Raw genomic sequence first — 19,972 nt, forward strand, 5'->3', positions numbered from 1 at the left:
GCCGGCACTGGAGGGAGCATCACCCCTGGTTCAGGTCCCCAAGCAGACCCTGGTGACAGATGTTGAACCAAATGTTGGCACATGCAACCACCGTGGCCCGTGGCTGTGCACTGGGAACCCCCCAGGGGGCACTGCCTAGGGAAGATGCGATTCCCCCTACCAGGACAAACATGACAGATATCAAAGGACGGGGCTCTGCTTTCTCGAAGAATATCATGTGAACCAGAACTTTATTGATAAACTCTCCTAATAAAAAATACAGAAATTACAGTACAATGGAGCTCAAATAGCAGTTAGTGCCGTTCTTAAAAACAGACATGGGCGTCTCTGAATGCCAATGGCTGGACTGCTTGGTTTAAATTCTGGCTTACAAGTTTCGTGACCTTGAGCAAGGTATTCAACTTTTTTTTGCTTCAATTTCCTTATCCATTCTTTCAAAGATTATGTATAAATTAATATGTCTGAAGCACTTTGAATGGTGTTTGGCAAGTAATTAATACCATCTAACGTTAGCTATTGCTATTATCAGGTATTTTTATCATTAAGAGAAAATAACATTTTTTTTTTTTTTTTTTTGAGACAGAGTCTCACTTTCTTGCCCGGGCTAGAGTGAGTGCCGTGGCATCAGCCTAGCTCACAGCAACCTCAGACTCCTGGGCTTAAGCGATCCTACTGCCTCAGCCTCCCGAGTAGCTGGGACTACAGGCATGAGCCACCATGCCCAGCTAATTTTTTTTTTTGTATATATATTTTTAGTTGGCCAGATAATTTCTTTCTATTTTTAGTAGAGACGGGGTCTCACTCTTGCTCAGGCTGGTCTCGAACTCCTGACCTCGAGCGATCCACCCGCCTCGGCCTCCCAGAGCTAGGATTACAGGCGTGAGCCACCGCGCCCGGCCGAGAAAATAACATTTTAAAAAAGAACCAAGTGCTAATCATAAAAGCAATCAATAACTATGAAGCTCGTCCCACTCTTTTCTGGACAATCTTTATTCTAAGTATTTTTAGGTGTACTATCACCATAAGTTTACCTTTCACACATTTTTCTTCTTCACTTGAGACATACTCTCCACATACAAAGATCTCATTTCTGATATTTATATACAAAATAGGTGTGCTATCTACATTTAAAACCATAGAAGAAAATTATATTCATTGCTTTTAAAGCCTTAAAAAAAAGAAGAAAATTATATTCATGTGACAAAATCTCAACTAAGTACTTTAAAAAGCACCTGAGAGTTGAGGAGTTAGGCCCTTCAAGAGACCTGTTTTAACTGTAACTCCCTATAAAAAAACATTAGTCAGCCAGGAGCCTGGTGCCCCAGAGAACATTCTAGAGGCTTGAAGTTGTGGCTTCACTTTCCATCCCTGCCTGTGAACCTCAAAAGCGCCAGCAGAACATAGTCACTGTGAAGAATTCCTTTAACCCAAGGACAGAAGTTGTCCCAGAAATGGCCAATATTTGCTTTATTAACCTTTTCAATTTTTAACTAGGTTTCTCGGTGCTCCAGATGTAACGGACATCTGCCCCACCCACAGCACCAGGCCAGGAACCCCCCAGGGGTCAGCCAGGGTTCCAACCGCTGGCTCTCAACCTCTCCTTAGCAAAAAGTCTTCTTTTATGGCACTGAGCCAATGCATGCATTTGAGTTATTTAGTGACATATCTGCAGAGAATACGCTTTGGTATCTCACTATTAGCACAGAGTCACCTAATTACGGACGCGTGGGTTGAGAGTGAGAGTTTTTCATTAGATCCCAGGAATATAAAAAATACATAAAAGCAACTCTCAAATATCCTTTTCTTGAAAAATCCTTTCACTATATCATTCATGCTTAAAAAGAAGACTCTCTTCCAATATATTAACAAGCTTCTAAGTGTTCTACCTGCTGACTGAAAACAGAGCCCTCGTTGCTGCTTGCAAGAACCCATCCTGGGCAGACAATACCTTTTGATGGTGCTCTTTCTCCAGAATGAAGTTAATTTTTCAATAATTAACAATTTATATATCGGTCTCAGATGTAAAAAAAAATCCCATGGAATATGGAAAAAACAAGTTTTGATTTTTTAGAGGGACAGCTTAGTTACTATAAAAGAGCAAGTAACCATCTGCAATGAAAAGCACTTTTCATTCTCCTTGGCAAACACTTTGTGCTACAGCATCAGCACTGAAAACCACGGAAGAGGAGAAGGGGCACAACCAGCAGGTGGGTCATGGCACAGGCGGTTATTCTTAGTGCCCGACTTCATAACCTGAATGGTGGGGGGAGTGAGTTGCACGCACGCTTCAAGTTGAAGGCTCGATGCCTGCAGCGAGGCGCTACCATTTGCCCTTGCTAGACAATCTTAGAGCTGGACGAATGTGCAAGATCGTATAGGCCAGCTCCTCATTTTAAACACGAGGATTCTGAGGCCAGGTCAAAGAGCTTACAACAGACACTGTACACACGGTATGGTAGGGACAGAGAGAGGAACACATGCACGGACAGGCAGATGGAAGACAAGAGTACGGGGTTAGATATTGGGAACTCCTCATCCTATTTCTGGCTCCTTCACCAACTATTTCTTTTAAACCGAGAAAAATTATTTCATTTCCCTCTGCTGCTTTCCCTTATCCATGCGGTGATTATCCTGAAAGCTCTCTCAGGCCCCTCCTAGCTCTCACAGTCTTTGATTATGAAACAAGAATACTTTTCAAAACTATTTGGCTTGGCAATTCCAGGTCCATGTTGCCGTAATTGCCCAGAATCCGCAGCACTGACCCGCAATGGGAGGTCTTATTCATCCAGAGATTTGAGACCACTTGGCCCTGCGTTATGTGCAGTTTCCTCCCTTCCCATTACAGTGCGTGCAACTCCCATTACAGTGGAAAGTGGCTGTGAGCAGAGTTCCACCAGAAAGAAGTTCCCACCTTGAGTCAAGATGTTCAAATAATACGAAGAAAACAGCATACTAAAATTAGCCGTGATGGCCCACCCTTGCTGCAAGGGTGAATAGAAAAGTCAACATTACTCAAGTCATCCTGGAGTCTGCATGCATTTGGCTTTTTTCTAGAAGTCCCTTGTTAAATGTGAGACTATCTACCTGGGGCTATAAAATCGTACTTATTCCACCCTTTTAATTTTTCCCTAGACCCCCAATCCTATTCGGCAGGAAAGACGGAGTAAAAATGGGCAGCTCTTGGGAGCAAGTCTCTTCTGTCTGCTCAAAGGGTCCTTCCCCATAACCACTGTTTTCTTAAGTTATAAAACAGCAGGGGCAGAGAAAACTGTATACACAGGCAGGCCATTACAATCAGGCCCACGTATTTTTCCCCTGTGACTGCCAATTCTTAAAAGTCAGAGCAGCCACCACTGACTTTCTCAAGCCCAACCACCTTGGTATTTCTTTGAATGCTACAGGAAATGCTGGCAGTGAGGCAAAACCCAGCCTTTCTTATGCATGAGAGAATAACAGAAGTAGAAGGTATACCCAGGGGTCACCTGGTTGAAGCTTCTTCTGTAGGCAGATCAGCATTTGTACTAAGAGAAGGCTGTTGCTTCTATTTCTAAACATCAAGATTCTACAGCCTCCTAAATGAGCCCATGTCTAAGTTTAGTTACCCTCAAAGTCGACTTCCTTGCACCTAAAAACTGCCTTCCTTCCAGCCCTGCGCCTTGCTATAATTTAAGCCTACTTCCTCTTTGGTCCTCTGCGGAGAGCAAAGGCACGTTGGTGTTTATGTTCTGTTTAATGCCAGGTCACTATTAGTCTCTGGTTTGCCACTCTGGCTCTGGAAGCTGAGGAGGTGCTCGCGGTCGTTCCCTAGAACCCTGCGGTCCTGTGCCTGTGGCCTGATTTTCACATATAAAGAGCAATCGGGGGAGGTTACCAAGGCCCAGAGTTGCCCGAGTCTGGGCACGGCCAGAAAGTCTTGCGGGGCTTAAAGAGAAAAAGCTGAGAGGGCCCTCTGGGGAAACTGAGGTCTGAAGTGGAGGGAGTGACCAGGCACAGCAAATGGAAGCAAGGGGACCCAGACAAGGAACACCAAGTCCTGGGGGGCTGTCCCTGGTGGGCACGGTGGCTCTCTGCTGGGCTCCACTCAGGGGCATCGGGAAAGTATAAGCAGCACAGGGAATGGTTCTAGCAGGTGATTGACATGCCATGAGGTTGTGGCCAGGACCACAGGAAAGTCTGCTACCAGCTGCAGTGATCACAGGATGGCCGGTAGAGAGCTACCTTAGAGCCCCCATAGGAACCACCACGCCGAGAAGGTCATGGTCATCCGAACAGTAGCCAGAGACGCAGACAGGAATGCTCTATCCGGGATCACTAACATTTCCTGACCTCATTCTCTGCACCAGGCGCAAAGCATCATTTCATTTGATCTTATAAAGAAGGTCTCATTATTATCTCCACTTTGCAGAAGAGGAAACCAAGGTTCAGAGAGGCTCTATAACTCAGTGAAAGCTTAAGTCCACTTGCTTGCCCCTGGAGCCCAAATTCTTAACCATTCCTCTTTATGACCTGACCTCTCTTCATCTCAGCTTTTGGGGACAGTAGAAAACCCTGTTTCTCAATATCCCTCACTCTGAGAAGAGAGGAAATTAATTTTCCACCAGGGACCCGATACGGTTTGGAGGCGTTAGGATGCTGGGTGGGGGCTCCGGTCGGCTCCACAGACCTGGAACTGCAGCCCAGCCTCAGATCCTGGGGAAGGGTGTGGCTCTGGAAAAGAGCATTACTCTTGTGTTTACTCAAAGATAGTCATTAAGTCACTGTGAAGACATCTTTTCTGCAGACTAAACAACCCCATTCCTTTTTTAAAAGCTTTCCTCACAGGAGCTATTTTTTGGTACCACTTTCTATATTTACTGGTTTTCCCCAGGCATTCTTCTACCCTCCCACTCTCTATCTTAAACAGTCCTGTCATAAGATTTTGATCTGTGCCACAGAAAGAAAAGGGTCATTTTCATAGTTTTCATCTCCAGCCTTAATGAATTAATCAAAGACCAACATGGATGCTAATCAGACCTTTGTGGTCCACTCTGACCCTCGGCTGCCCCTGTGCTTGGCCAATCTTCCATTTACTGTTTTTTTTTCTGATCCTATTGAACTTCACCGTGTATTTGAGGGACTAGTCCGTAGTCTCATGCAGCCCTGAAATGGTTCTAACATGCACTTAATTTCCTTTTGCCCCTAAGAGGATGCTTCAAAAAGAGCCCAATGCTCAAAAATAACCTTTGAGGAGTAAGAGTGTTGACAATGAACCTTTTTTTTTCCACCCTGCAGGGGCCCAACATACCCCTGAGAGAGAGGTTAAGCTCCAGGACTCTGAGACATGGCCCCTGAGTGTCCCAGCCCCGAGGGTGTTCCATCCTCGAGGGGGCCCCACTTACTTCGAGGTTCTCGGGGTCCATCCACTGTGATTTTGATGGCTCTGTGGTAGGTGGCGACTTGTGGCGGGTTCGTGAAGACGGTGATGGTCAGAGTGAAGCTTTTCCCTGTTGAGGCACAGAAGAGAACAAAAGAGACTGAAGTAAGACGGCCTAAATACAGCCGCTGGTAACCCATCATTCACTGAAGCTTTCCAGCCCTAAACTGGAAAGATGACAGTACTTCAGCACAAACTCCTGGTTTTTCCAATGCTCCTTTGAGTTTGGCTTTGCTTAAATTCTGCACATTTACGGTATTTGTCTAGGTGTAACACTTCACATAGTTATATGGCTTTAATTTAATCATTCATAAATAACATGGGCTCAAGAAAGCGTAGAATTTATTTTCCCTCAGCTCAAGACTCCAGGGAACCATCGAGTCAGGTTGGCAGCTCTCCACTCCCAGCCCCCGCCGGCCCCCCAGGCATTTACAACACAGTCCAAAGAGGAGAGAAAGAAACTCCGTCCATTGTTCCTCTCTAGCTTTGTACCTCTGAGGATTAGGAAAGATAGAATTTCTAAGTTTGAGGATAGGCTAAACTAGAATTATTCTCTCCGTATTTTTAAAATACTAATTCTGGGTGATTTTAAATATTATTTGAAAATGCCAGATGTTATTAGAGGCACTCCTAGGACTGGCCAGATCATAATTTATGGTCAATAAATGGATGTAAGAATATAGAACTGACAGACTGAGATTCAGGAACTCCTAGCAATAAAAATATGCATGTAAGTGCCATGGAGACGTTTTAAATATCTCACAAAAGGCGAGAACATCTTCGCTGCCTAAGTTTAATAATTTAAAAACATTTCTTCTTGGCCAAGAGGTCCAGAGGATGGACTCTGGGTTTGAACTCTGTCTAGCTGACTTTTGGCAAGTCGCTTGGACCTCTCTGTGCCTCAGTGTCCTTCCCTGGAAGATGAGTACATGCACTTTTTCCTACCTTATAGAGTTCTGGGGGAGACTAAATGGGTTGATATGAGTAAAATTGTCAAAACAGTATCTAACACGTGGTATTCAAAGGTGTGTGCAGGTGTAGTGTGTTGTGTTGGCTTCATTTTTCATTTCTCTTCTCTGTTCCTTGCAGCTCTATAACAAGGTCCTAACGTTTGACTAAATATAAGAATATAGTCGATCTTCAATTATCACAGTTTCTCCTCTGAACATGTAGCATGAAATGAAATCAAAAATACATGAAAGGAAAACAAAACATGCCCATCCACTGCTTCATCTGCTCCAAAAGCCATTTACCATTTTAAAACTCAAATTATCTTTCTTCTCCAAGTTAGAAAGAGTAGAATATTTTCAAGTGCCATGTAGTTTTAATATAAAGGAAGCCCACAGAAAAATGCTCAATGAAAAGATAACCTTTGGCCACAGCAAGGCACAATCCCTAATCATGAAAAACCTCCACCAAACAATCCCTAAGGATTTGTATGCTATCTATGTTAAAGTCTATGATAAAAAGAACAATGGCGAGTGAGGATCGAGAAAACCTGCTTTGCCCGGTGTGGCCTTATAACCAGAGTCCCGGGTGACCCGTCTAACGGAGGAGGTGATGCTTGGAGGATGCTTTCTGGGCAGTGGTGTTCCAGGAGCAGAGCACCGGGGTGCCAGGGGCCCTGTGCCCAGATCCATCTTCTCCATTAGCCGGTCTTCTCCCTGGAACCTAGAGATAGACTTAGGGCTCTGCCACCTTCGGGACAGCCTTCAGATGTTACCAGGTGACACCCAGGTGGGGTCCTACCCTGCAGCTGGCTGAAGTAGAGGAATGGGCAGAAGAGGCCCTGGCTGGGTCCAGCGAGAAGGGCACGTGACATAGAGGAAGGCGTCGAGGGCAACCACCACGTCACTGCTCAGCCGCTGGCTTTCCAAGGACAGATGGAGGAGCGATGGCAGGTGCGGCATTGAAGCAGCTGCAACCACTGCTCCCCTGCTGGCAAACCACTGTCCTGCAAGTCAGTCTGTCCCCTCCTTGTCAGGAACGCAGGAGGGTTATTACCTGCATCATCAAGATTGAATCCCAGCTTTTAGAGTCTTCTCGCTAGTGAAACTCGGTCTGGAGTTATTTCTCACTCCCTCCCTCTCCTCCACCCGCCTGACTCCTGGCCCACGTCCTCTGAGTTTCCCTGCAAGCCATGGCATTGTGACTCCGGGGTCTTTTTTCCTCCAGCACCCAGGCCACCGCTTGCCCGAGTCTTCCTGCCTCCACCGTCCAGGGCCGGGCGGGCACTCGTTTTTCAGGCAGTCTTCCTTGATGACCAGTCGCTTCCGGGCTGTTGGAGCTGCCTCATAAGCCACTCTTTGCCTCTGATTAATTAGGATGTCAGATTGAACGGGGTTTGTGGCTGTATAGGCCTGATCTCCCCAAGGGCAGGGATCCTGTTCTGTAACCCCCATGTGTCCCCCACAGAAAGGTGGGGAAGGGTGAGAGGGAGAAGGGGCTCTACGGTAGAGTGGGAATTAAAATGAAAAAAAAAAAAAAAAAAAAAAAAAAAGTACCTTGAAGACACCAGCAATGGATAATGACATTGCCCCGGGCCTGATAGGTCTGGAGGTGGGGGGTGTGTATGAGAGAAAGGGACAAACAGACAGGTGGTCCTTCCAGCAAGAGAGTTAAAGCTTTGGGATCTTGTACAAATGATTTTACTTCTCCAGATCTCGGTTTACTGGTCTGCAAAATGAGGGACTCATGGGATGCATACAATGTCACTTTCAACCCTCTGATTGTTATCTTCGGAGAATGCAGCCAGTCCGTGAGCAAGTGTGTGGCCCTGTAGGTGTGTGGGCCCGTGTGTGCTTCCCTTGTTGCCTGCAACCTCAGCATTTCAGAGCTCATAAAAATACTGTACTAGTTTCCTGGGGCTGCATAATAAATTACCACAAACTGGGTGGCTTAAAACAACAGAAATTCAGTCTTTTCGCAGTTCTGGAGGCCAGAAGTCCAAAACAAAGTGTCAGCAGGGCCACACTCCCTCTGAAGGCTCCAAGCAGGACCCGTCCTCACCTCTTCCAGCTTTGGGTGCGTCCCAACACCCCTTGGCCCTTCCTAGCTCACAGCTGCAGCACCCCAACCTCTGCCTCCGTCATCACACGGCTGACTCCTGCCGTGGTCCCCTGTCTCCAAATCTCCCTCTCCAAGGACATCAGTCACCGGACTTAGGGCCCACCCAAGTCCAGTATGACCTTGTCTTTACTTGACTGCATCTTTAAAGACCCTATTTCTAAATAAGGTCATATTTTGAGGTTCCAGGTGGACATGATTTTTAGGGAACACCATTCAACCCAGTACAAATACCAAGTCATAAGACTTCCAGTCAAGGTGCTAAAAGACAACTACTCTACAGGCACTTGTGTGTTTATGCTCTGAAACAGTTCTGCTCCTATGGTGGCTCTCCTACAACCATCCTATCCACGACTTCCTAAAGGACAACAAAGAAGTATTGTATTCATAATATTAGTATTTTTAGGTCTGTGTAGAACTTAGGACTTTTTAAATACTTTCCTATATAGTATTTCATTTGGTCCTCACAATAATCTCATGAAATAAGCAAGACAGATTTTATTGTCCTTGATTAATAGCAAAGGCTCAGAGAGGTTAAGTAATTTTCCCATAGTCACACAGCTCATATATATAACAGAACCCAGATACCCAAAGTTTATGCTCATTGTTCTTCGTGTTATTGTCACTGAGGTCATAAATCTCTACCTGCAAACCCAGTGGCACCAGCACCAGGAATCTGGACTCATGGTACTTTATCCATGCCCTACCACTGCCCCAAAAAGTGAAAATTGTCCCAGTGGCTCTACTGTACAAGCTGTACTTGACCCCCAACTGTAAACCTGGGTAATAGTTCAAAAGCATTTTCTTACTGAGCTGAATTTGGGCTTCTGGCAGTTGAGCACTTATGACGTCCTCCTGGCTGACCACAGACTAGCCTGCTTAATCAGGACTGACATGCAACCAAAGTGAATACTTGTGAAGTCATTGCTCATAGTCATGATTCTTGTTATTTCATACCAACATTTGGTGTGCAGTCACAAGACGTTTGTACCCAGCAAACACTACCAGGTGGGGTGGTTGGCCATAGCCACGCGGTTCACCAAAGAGGAGACGTCGGTGGCCTCCCTCCCAGTGGGCTCCCGTTTACAGCCTGGGGTAGAAGCACATCAGCTTATTATCTCACAGGCAGCGTGATGACTCTTTCTCACCGTGTATGGGACATTCTTCCACTACATGAAAACCCTGCCCTCTGCCAGGGGGCACCACCAGCCCTGGCACCCTTCTTAGGCAATGGGCACACCTTACAGAACCCGGGGCTCTGGCCTCCACCCGCCCTGGCCTGGCCCAGCCCTGCCGGGACACAGCCCTGCCCGGCCGGCACCTGCACAAGTGGGATCTGTGCCCCAGGGCACACGTGTTATTAGCCAAATTCCCTCACTAAAATGACCTATGGGCCTGGTATTTTAAGTACGTGGGTGTGGAGAATGAAAGACTCTCAAGTGTTTTTCTCAGCAAGCCGTAGCCAGAGCAGCAAGGAGGACAGATTGGCTAAATAACAACAGCCCCCAAATCGGCTCTTCGGGACAAGATGCAGGGGCGGAAGGGCTGGGCTGCTGTAGGGAGAATGAGCATTCCTGTTTGGAGCCTGCCAGGAGGCCCAGGCCCGTGAGACCAGCAGAGGCTTTGGCCAGTGCACAGATGACCCCAGCACTGACCTCGTGTGTGCTGCTCAAAAGCGGCAGCTCTCGGCTCCAGAAGGGGCACACGACGGGGTCACAAGTGCCCTGCATGGGAAGGGGCCAAGGAAAGGGAGAAGCACTGAGACCCTCCTTCTGCTGGTGGAAACCAGACCACCGCAGCAGCAGCAGTTCTGAGCAGTGGCTGGGCTCTGGGAGGACCACTACGTAGAAGCACAAACACTAGGACTGGGAACAAAGGTGGGAAGAAACAACAGGGGAGAGGATTGTCTTGACATATGCTTAGAAGCAACAAGGGATAAGAACTTCATTACAAAATCCTATGAAGGAGACCTACCTATGTTCAAAGCCTAGCTCTGCCACTTGCTAGCTGTGTGACCTTGGGCAAGTTACTTAATGTCTCTGGGGCCTCAGCTTTGCCATTTGTAAAATGGGGGTAATAACAGCCATTCCATCTCATAGTGTTATGCAGGTTAAATGAAATGATGGATATAAAAGCAGCGCATAGAGGAAGCTCTCAGTAAATGTCAGTTAAATTACCATTAAAGACATGATAGATGTGATTCCACAAAGACCAGAGCTGTGACAGATCCTCTGCGGAGGAGCTGGGGATGTGGCAGTGACGTCCGATGGTGGGAGAGGGGTGTGTGTGGGTGTGCGTGTGCGTGTGCATGTGTGTGTTAGTGTTCAGCAGGCGATGGAGCTGCTACCGGGTCTGAGTTCGACTCGCACTTCTAAGTTCAGGTTCACTCCTGCTCCACCAGTTGGCAACCTCTGTAAGGCACAACTGTGGCTGGCTGATACGCCATGTCAACAAGCCAGGCCGAGCGCTCCTCACGGAAACATGTGTTGTCTCCCTCGACGCCAGTCTGTCCACCCAAATGCCAGGGCAAAATACTAACTGCTTTATTTAGTTGGGAAGAGAGTCACGGGGTGATTCTTCCTGGATACTTGCTGCCTGGACACACGCTCCCCGGCCAGGCAGCTAGGAGGCCCCAGGTCCAGGCTTGATTAGTCTTGACATTTACAGCCCCAGGGCCGGTGAACTCTGACAGCTGATTGTGGTCAAATAAAGCCACCACGGCTGGACACTGCAGTTCCGCATGGCCCGGCACACACTCCACTTCCTCACCACATTGTGCAGTGGCTAAACCTCAGGATTGCTGCAAATGTGCACACGGCTCCCCAAAACACCAAGGGTGGGAAGAGGAATACAGCTCGGCTCAAAACCCTTTCTCCTTCAGGTGGGGACTAACGGATTTGAAAGCTTGGGCCTGGGCACATCACAGCAGTGCAGCATCCTCCTAAGGCCAACCAGTGTCCCACTCCTGCGGTGATGGCTCCTCCCCAGGCTTTGCTCGAGGGGAGCTGGTCCACCTGCCCTGGCTCCTCCCTCACTCTCCGTGGTGTAGGTTTGGATCTGTGAGTCATCTTCTCCTTTTGGGGGCAGTTTCAGGGGATGTGAAACTCGCCCTTTGTCACGCAAAGGAAGGCTGCCGCACAAAGGATCCCTCTGCCCTGAGGGTCATACTCCTCAGGAAACAATTGCAACAGGTTTCACTCCCTCGCCTATTTCTGCGGGAAAGCCACTAGTGTTCACAATCTTGAAAAACTCAAGAGAGTGAGAAAAGAAAAAATAAAAGGAAAAAAATGCAGCTTTTGAAATCCAGGAGAGCCAATGAAGGCTCAAGTTCTGCTCTTTGCAAATTTGGGAAATCCCAAAAGATTCTGAAAGGTTGCAGGGAGATTTCTCCTTTTACCGTAGATTGCTCTGGGTCTAATTCTAATCTTGAATAACTACGTATTATTAATAAAATTAATGTACCCTCAGATTCCAGGAGGAATCTGCATCTGGAGTATTTTTCACAAGTATTTTTAATTTGTATTTCTCACTTTTCCACTGGAACAGCCAAAATTCATGCTTTTTACTCCTCTTCCATTTCCCTACCCAAACATTTGCCACTATTTTTGACAGTGGAGTTGTATAATTAATTTATTTGGGGATTTTCTGAACAGGGTATAAATCCTCCAACTTGCACATAATTTCCTGGATCTCTAAATTGAATTGGACTAAGATTTCGGGTGCACCGTACAGACTTCTGTGCAAAGTGCCCTGTGTTTGTAGATATCTTTAATCACACCAGTATCCGCACAGGCAAAAGGCAGACCAAAGGCCCATGCTACTGGTATGAGGATAACCTTCCAAAGTCTGGTTGAGGATGGGGTTGGTGGCTCACATCTATAATCCCAGCACTTTGGGAGGCCGAGGTGGGAGAATTGCTTGACGCCAGGAGCTCAAGATCAGCCTGGACAACATAGCGAGATCCTGTATCTACAAAAAATTAAAAAATTATCTGGGCATGGTAGTGTGCACCTGTAGTCCTCCTTGAGGGGCATCACTTGAGCCCAGGAGTTCGAGGTTGCAGTGAGCTGTGATCGTCATGCCATTGCACTACAGCCTGGCCAACAGAGCAAGACCTTGTCTCTTAAAAAAAAAAAAAAGTCAGATTGAAAATCAGGTTCTTAAAATACCAAACTTGGTTTTCCATAGACATAGCATTTGTTTGGAAAGGTAGGTTGTTTGAAAAATAGCTGTTTTACTTGGAGAAAACTGAAGGCATGAAGAGATGCAAAGCATTTTCTCTGGAGATGTTCTAAGAAAATGCGTTGTTTGAGGACAGGAACAGCCTTTTGTTCATCTTTGTATCATCTGTTCCGAGGCAATAAAAAGAAGTTTGACAAATGAATCAATGAATCATTGAGGTGCTTTCAGTTTGGCAGCCGGTTCTTTATGACGTGTAATTCCACTTGGAAGGCAGGCTCTCTCCCGCAGCGCGGGGGTGCCGGGCGTGTGCTGCGTCACCGCCGGGCAGGCCTTGCGGAAGGAACAGACGGGTGAGCCTCTTTCTTCACATGTCACCTAACCCGCAAAGCTCCAGGACGCTTTCATGCAATTTTGCATTTCCTTCCCCAGATTTCACAGCCCTTTTCTAATTTTCCCTTTTTTATTGATATCACACTTTCCCTGTATCTCAGCTGGGAAATTAAGTTTTAGCCCAAACAGCCCAAGGCCCTAAATTCACAGCCCTCCTCAGGCCAAGGCCACACCTGCCGCCCTGTTCTCCCATCCAGGACAGCCCTTCGGTTGGCACCTCCAAACTCCCCCATCTCCACAAATGCGTCAGGCTGTGTCCTCAGGCTGGGACCACGGGGGGGGGGGGGGCAGGTGACCACAGTGACCCCCTGGGGCTGGCTTGCTTGTGACCCTGCTTGTGACCTCAGCACATGCACCTCAAACGCACAGCCCAACGCCACATGGAGCTGGGCAGGGAGGCCTGGGTGTGGACGTTCTGCAAGGAAGGTGGCCTTGGGCTCCTCCGTTCCTGCTCATCAGCCTGTGACCACCTGCTGCTACAGGTAGGAGGAAGGGTAGATGGGTATGAGTGGAGAAGACAGAGAGGGAAGGCTTAAGGCAAGCTGCAGGGGGGAGCTGACCACTCCCAGGCTCAGTGCCATCCACCACACGGGTGTTTGCACCCTGGACACACACGGGTCTCGGGCTGCCTGAGCGGATCAACGCGAGCTTTCAGTCTCCGCATTGCTCTCTAAGCTCCCCGAGCACCCTCCAAATGTCCTTTCCAGGCTTCAAACTGCGATCCAAGTATCCTTCTACAATTTGTATCTGGTGTTACCCATTTCCTGCTTAACCTGGCGGCGGTTCTCCACGGCATTAGGATCAGACCGCATTCCCAGCCTGGAGTTCAAGGCCCTCCCTGCCCCGCCCCTGCCCGAGGCCTCCCCGCCAGGCCGCTGGAGCCTCTCTCAGCTCTCACAGGTCGGGTGTTCCTCCCGCACTGTCTTCTCTGCCTGGGTAGCCTTCTTCTCACCTGCAGGTCTCAACTGAGATGACAATTGGTCCAGGCAGACCCTCTGAACCTTCACTAGGTCATGCGCAGCCGCGCCGTGTCTCCCGTGGCACCTGTCCTTTACCACGTACTGTCCACTCAGAACAGGGATGGCCTGTCTCCCTGCCCTCCCCTCACCAGCCTCCACAGGCTGTGGCTTCTTTTTGGCTGAGCTCTGTGTCACCGATGCTAGCCCAGTACCTGGAACGCAGCAGGTGCACAATGCATACCTAAAGAATGAATGAAGGAATGAATGAAATGTCCCCAGTAAATGACCTTGGAGGGGATGGGGTGGAGAAATAGTTACAATAAAATAGAATAGATACTATACTTCCGTCACACGGTTAGTGCCCAACAGATGTTTGTAATTGTATTATTATTACGTGTGTATTTATTTATGAATATTTATGAATTCCATCTGTAGCTCAGGCACTCTCATTTTACTAGGTCCTTAGTAGGACAAAGGAATATACATTCCTTGACATCACGGAGTGGATAGTGGAAAATAGCATCATTCCTAACTTTCTCATTGAGTGAGATCCATGCTGCCTTCTTCGCTGTAGAAGGAAGAATTCAGAGGTGAGTCATAGCTCTTCTTCCTAAGTCTTGTTACATACACATCGTCTTGCTTTTATCGTCCTAACAACCTGGTGAGGCGTAGATGAAAGGCATTGTTGTACCTATTGTACAGATGGGGAGACTGAGGCCAGTCCATCTAAGGAAGTCCTGAAAGTGTGCCCACTTCTCATATTCTGTCACACTACCTTCCAAAGACCTGCAGAATCATCACAAATAGATGAGTGTGTTTCTATGTTGTTATTATGAATCAGAGGAATATTAAATGGGACACAATGGCTTTAGTGTACTCTAGAGTCCAGGAATTGGTTCAGAATGCAAGATAATAGTGTAGCAAGATGTCTTTCCAAGTAACAGCCAGATTAACCAATTCTAGGTTAACATGTGGCCAAAAGAGCAAAATGTGCGTGGACATTCACTTGCAAATTATGAAAATGCTGAGCTGCAACCTTAAGAATGTCTTCCAGTGGAGCAGCCAGGCTGTCCTCAAGTCCGGTCCAAGGCAGGCTGCCGTGGCACTCCTGCAAACTCCCTTCAACCTGGGTGGAGGCAGCAATTACTCTCAGGAAGAATGTGATGCTGCCGGCTGCCAGCCTGTCCCAGAGACAGGACAAAGGGATTATTCTGCTTCATTGTTAAAACGCAGTGTTTATTGTTAAAATACGATTGGGAATTAAAAAGGGCATGTATGAATCATAAATATTTGCATGCCATTAATGTTTGGACAAAAGAGTTGGAAAGGCTAAGTTGGGAGAACTTCTTTTCCCATGAAAAACAGTGCTTCAAATTACAGTACATATTTAATTTCGTTTCTTCCATTGCTAATCTGAAATCTCAGTGCCTGCTACACATAACCCTTTCGTGACCTCAGAACTCTATGGGACGGAGAAATAAGGATAAGGGTTGTGTTCCCTCCTGAAAAACTCATCCATTTAGACAATGAAGCAGGTCCTGGTGGCTGTGGTTGCTGTTTGCTGTTGTTTGTTGTGAGCTCAGAGTTCCCACTGCCTACCCTACGGAGTTAGCGTCACTGCAACAGATCTGACCACGAAAAGCAATAACTTCTAACCTATGTCTTATCTCAGGTAAATCAGTCCTCACTGTACCCCCTCTTCCCATGGACAAAGGCAGAATCAAGCTCAGACACGTCAAGTAACTTGTTCAAAGACACATGGCTCTAAGCCAGTGGTTCTTAACCAGGGGCAATGTGCCCCCCTGGGGACATTTGGCAATGTCTGCAGACGTTTCTGGTTGTCACAACTGGGAGGGTGGGTGCTGCTGGCCACTGGGTAGAGGCCAGGGGTGTTGCTAAACATTCAACAATGTACAGGAGAGTCCTGCAGCAAAGAATAGCTGGCCCTAAATGTCAACGGTGCCCAAACTGAGGCACTTTCCTCTTGGTGGAGAATCCAGCAGTCTGTGTACTGACCACTTGGCTCCTCTGCCTAGAGTAAAGACAGTCCAGGAAAAGTCATTCATCTGCAGACACTTAGTGAATGCTCACCATGCGTCAGGCACTGCCATCTAGTCACTGATGATTCTAGCTAAGGGCTGGATCTTTTGTTATTAGAAAATTCTTGCTAGTCTACCTCCTGGGGGCTTCTGGGCATGTCTTCATTTCTTTTCCAGGGTGCTTGGGTCTCAGGTCCTACTGCAACGTGCCCCTCTTGCATGCCACAGCTACACTTGAGCTTTTTCCCAGTGACCTTCATCCCGAGCACACCACCTGCAACGCGTGGGCTCTGGGCAGTCCTGGCTCTGGCACCGTCCATGAACTCCCGTTTGCATAGTTAACTCTTACTGGTCACAGATTATTTGCCACACAACTGATCTATGTCGAACCTGGGAGCCATTGCTCTACGGCGGGGAGCTTAAAGGAAGCAGATGTATACATGGCGCAGAAAAGTTAGGAGTGAGGGTCTCCATGTAGCGTAAAAGCAAGTGAGCAAACAGAAAAACAAACAATGCAGTCAAAGTCAAACTTACAGAATGCAACTTGCAGCAGGTACTACCTCAACACAGTGGGAACACCTAGAGGAATCTTTGTTCTGACTTTTGTTTTCAAATCCTCTTTCTCTGAATCTCAGTATGGAAAATGGGTGATGGCAAAACTATAATAACATGTTGGGACAAGTGGGAGAAAGCTCTGGAAGAAGCCAGCCACCTGTCTGCCTGTGGTACCTGCAAAGCCAGCCTATGGGCAGCAAACCCGGGGCTGTACTCAGAGATGGCCGGGCAGCCGGGGCCTTGGTGCCTTCTCCCCTCCTCCCATGCATTGCCTCCATTCTTACTTCAGGTATGCAGACTGGGCCCTTTTTGGTGTCTGGAAGCTGTCTGTCAGTGACACACACCAGGACCTTGCTTTTATTACTTATTTAATTCAAGTGGACACTGTCCACTGACATCAATTCACATTCCCGGATCAGTGGACCTGTGGCCCCTCAACTGAAGTGTTCAGGGAAGAGCACTGAGCGTCTAGCAGAGTGTTTTATTGTTTCTGTGGTCCCTGTGGACCTGCACCTGGGTGACATCCATGGTTTCTGCAGCCCCTGTGGACCGGCAGTAGGGAGCTGCACCTGCTGCACGGACACCCTCACCGCGGCCTCTCCTGTGGCCGCCACGCATACCCGACCCAGGACACCAGGCAGGGTTGGCAGACATGCAGAGATGGTGCAATTCTATGCATACAGAACACTGGGATGATTTCATTTTTTAAAAAAAACGTTTAATATTCAGTGATGCTCTCTAATTTTATTTTTTATTCTATGTGAATTATTTAAGCTAAGTTTTTCATACATTTTGTAGGGAGGCAGGAAGTGTTAAAAAAAGAAGGGTAAGGGAGACATTTTACAACTTATGATTTGCATGTGGAGCTAGATCAGAGTTCCTTGATCTTGGCAGGACTGACATTTGGGTCCTTGTTGGGGGAGGCTGTCCTGTACACAGCAGGACGGTCAGTGGATCCCTGGCCTCTACGCACTAGATGCCAGAAGCCACCCTCTCCCCCCCGCCGCCCCTGCCCAGCATCCAGCATGCGACAACCAAAAATGTCTGCAGATATCGCCAAATGTCCCCTGGGGGTCAAAATCACCCCTAGTTGGGAACCACAGGGAGAGAATATCATCAAAATGAATAAGCAGATAGACAGATAAGATACTGACTATAAACCGCCCAGTGGCGGGACATTTGTTGTAGGTATTGGAGAGACACCATTTAAAGAGACAGACGGAGTCTCTTACATGAGTTGAGACTAACTCCCCAATAATTATAGATAATAGATAGAAGATTGATACTGACTATATTCTATATAATGGTTTCAAATAGAATGAAGGAAAAAAATCTGTAAAGACCCAAAACCGATGCCTTGAGCAAACTGGAGTGTTTCCATTGCCAGACAGGCCCGTCCCTCCTTGCCTGGGCTGCTGAGATCTGATAAGTGCGCAAGTGACCAACCTTGCTTAAACCATCCATATTCCTGTGCAGTTGCCTTTGTTTGCATAAGGTGACTCCAACAGGGCCACACACCACCCCTGAGGCTGCTGGCCGCCCCTCCCATTAACCGGACAGGCTCTTCCTTGGGTCAGGTGATGGGGGAGGTGGGGTAGTGCTGCAGTTTGCACAGCGCATACATTCTTAACGATCGCCGTAAATATCAAGGTGAAAGCAGGGATTAATCTAAGTTGAAAAATAAACAGGAAATTTACCTCCATCTTCTTTGAGAAAAACTCAGTTAAAATGGCTCCCAAATGAATGCTTCCTCACTGAGCAAATCAGAGGAAACGCATTTTGAATCTAGCAGCAGAAGAGCCATGAGCCTTTCAAAGGAGGTCATTTGGATTACTTTAGGATTTATGGATCCTCAAACACCTCACACCCTCGCTGGAGAAAGTCTGGTGACGTCAAATGGAGTTCCTGATGGGGACATGCTGCCTAATATAGGCAAACGGAGGCTGGGCAGCACGCGGGGATCCCAATTCAGCACAGTGCGAAATGCACGCCACCAGCAGCGCCCTTCTCAGCAGATGGAGGCACGGCCCTGTTGGATGTAGGACTCACATCACAACCGACGATGGAGGGTAGGCATCGCCTGACGTCTACTGATGCATGTTTATAAATACAAACTTTGAAGAGTTGCAATTTGTGCCCCATGCCCTGATAGCGAGCTGACAAAACTGGCACATTTGGAAATATTCATAAGCAGCTCATTAAATACACGCTGCTCACTTATTGATTTCTGTTGTTTTATGTGGGCTTCAGATGAGAAGATGTTGTTAGCATGAATTTAGTCCTCAAAGACAATGGGGTCCAAGAAGTCTCTCAATGGAAGTATGGACATTCTCTCTCTCTCTCCCTCTCTCTTTCTCTTTCTCTTTCTCTCTCACACACACAAACACACACTCACCCCACTGGCTAAGAATCCAACACGTTCAAAACCACATACCCTCTCCATACTGGCAGTACATAGTTAGTCACAAACATCCCGTTACTGATCTGAACTTGTTTCATAATCATCAACAGAAAGAAAACAGTCAGCAGACAGTACACCATCTTTCCTTTTCAACAAGTAATTTTTCCTTAAAAGTAAAAAAAAAACAAAAAAAACAAAAAAAACCCAACCAACCAGAAACAGAAAACACACCAGCTTTCTCCACCCTCTCTCCTGCCCCTCGCCAACCAGCACAAAAAGAAAATACAAAACTGATTTATTAGAACCAGAGCAGTGTTGCAGCCGTTGGCTGGATCACTGTTTATGTCTATAATGCCTGCTGCTGAAACAGGAAGCTCTAAAAATCACTCAACCATTATTTCTCTCGGAGGCACTTTCTGATTGATAGCCTTCTGTCCCGACCCAAAAGAACGGCCGCCACCAAATGCAAGCCGACTGGCAAGGGAGGGCTGAGGGTGGGTGGAGAAAAGCACAGCTTCTGCCCATCAGCTGTAAAATATTGTTCATACAAATAACCTCAATTAAAAAAAAAAAAGCTGTCTGACACCCTCAGCAATGCCTGACACTTCATAAAATCAGCAAGAAAACCATGAAGGGATAAATTGTGAAACAGTTTGTTGCAAGCACAAGCAGTTTTCAAGAAAGCTTTTCTCTTTGGTCCTTGCCATGGCTGGGCCACCCCAGGCTTTAAGCACGGCAGGGAGCAACTTGCTTGAAGAAAGTGTTGCTGCTCTTTTTTTGGCAAATGTAAAATAGAATGAGAAACCTGATCTCTGGAGATGAATTCTACATCAGATCACAGACGCAAGCTTTTGGTCTGCCATTGAAAGGAAGTGGTTGCGAGGCTGGCAGAGAGGCGGGGTCTTTTTTCATCCATGTTCGCTCACACTGAAATCTGAAAGCAGATTTCAGTATATGGACGTTATTT

At 47.2% G+C, this 19,972-nt stretch overlaps 1 protein-coding gene across 3 annotated transcripts in view; it reads right to left on the reverse strand.

The window, feature by feature from the left end:
• The window catches only part of RUNX1 (RUNX family transcription factor 1), a 238,748-nt gene that overhangs the window by 59,974 nt on the left and 158,802 nt on the right, over window positions 1-19,972 (reverse strand). For all 3 annotated transcript variants that reach the window (XM_045540611.1, XM_045540612.1, XM_045540610.1), the window contains one exon: window positions 5,379-5,483. In XM_045540611.1, the coding sequence (XP_045396567.1) occupies window positions 5,379-5,483 (105 nt within the window). The remainder of the gene's footprint in view (window positions 1-5,378; window positions 5,484-19,972) is intronic.

This window comes from Lemur catta, chromosome 1, assembly GCF_020740605.2.
Source record: "Lemur catta isolate mLemCat1 chromosome 1, mLemCat1.pri, whole genome shotgun sequence".
NCBI classification, from domain to species: Eukaryota; Metazoa; Chordata; class Mammalia; order Primates; family Lemuridae; genus Lemur; species Lemur catta.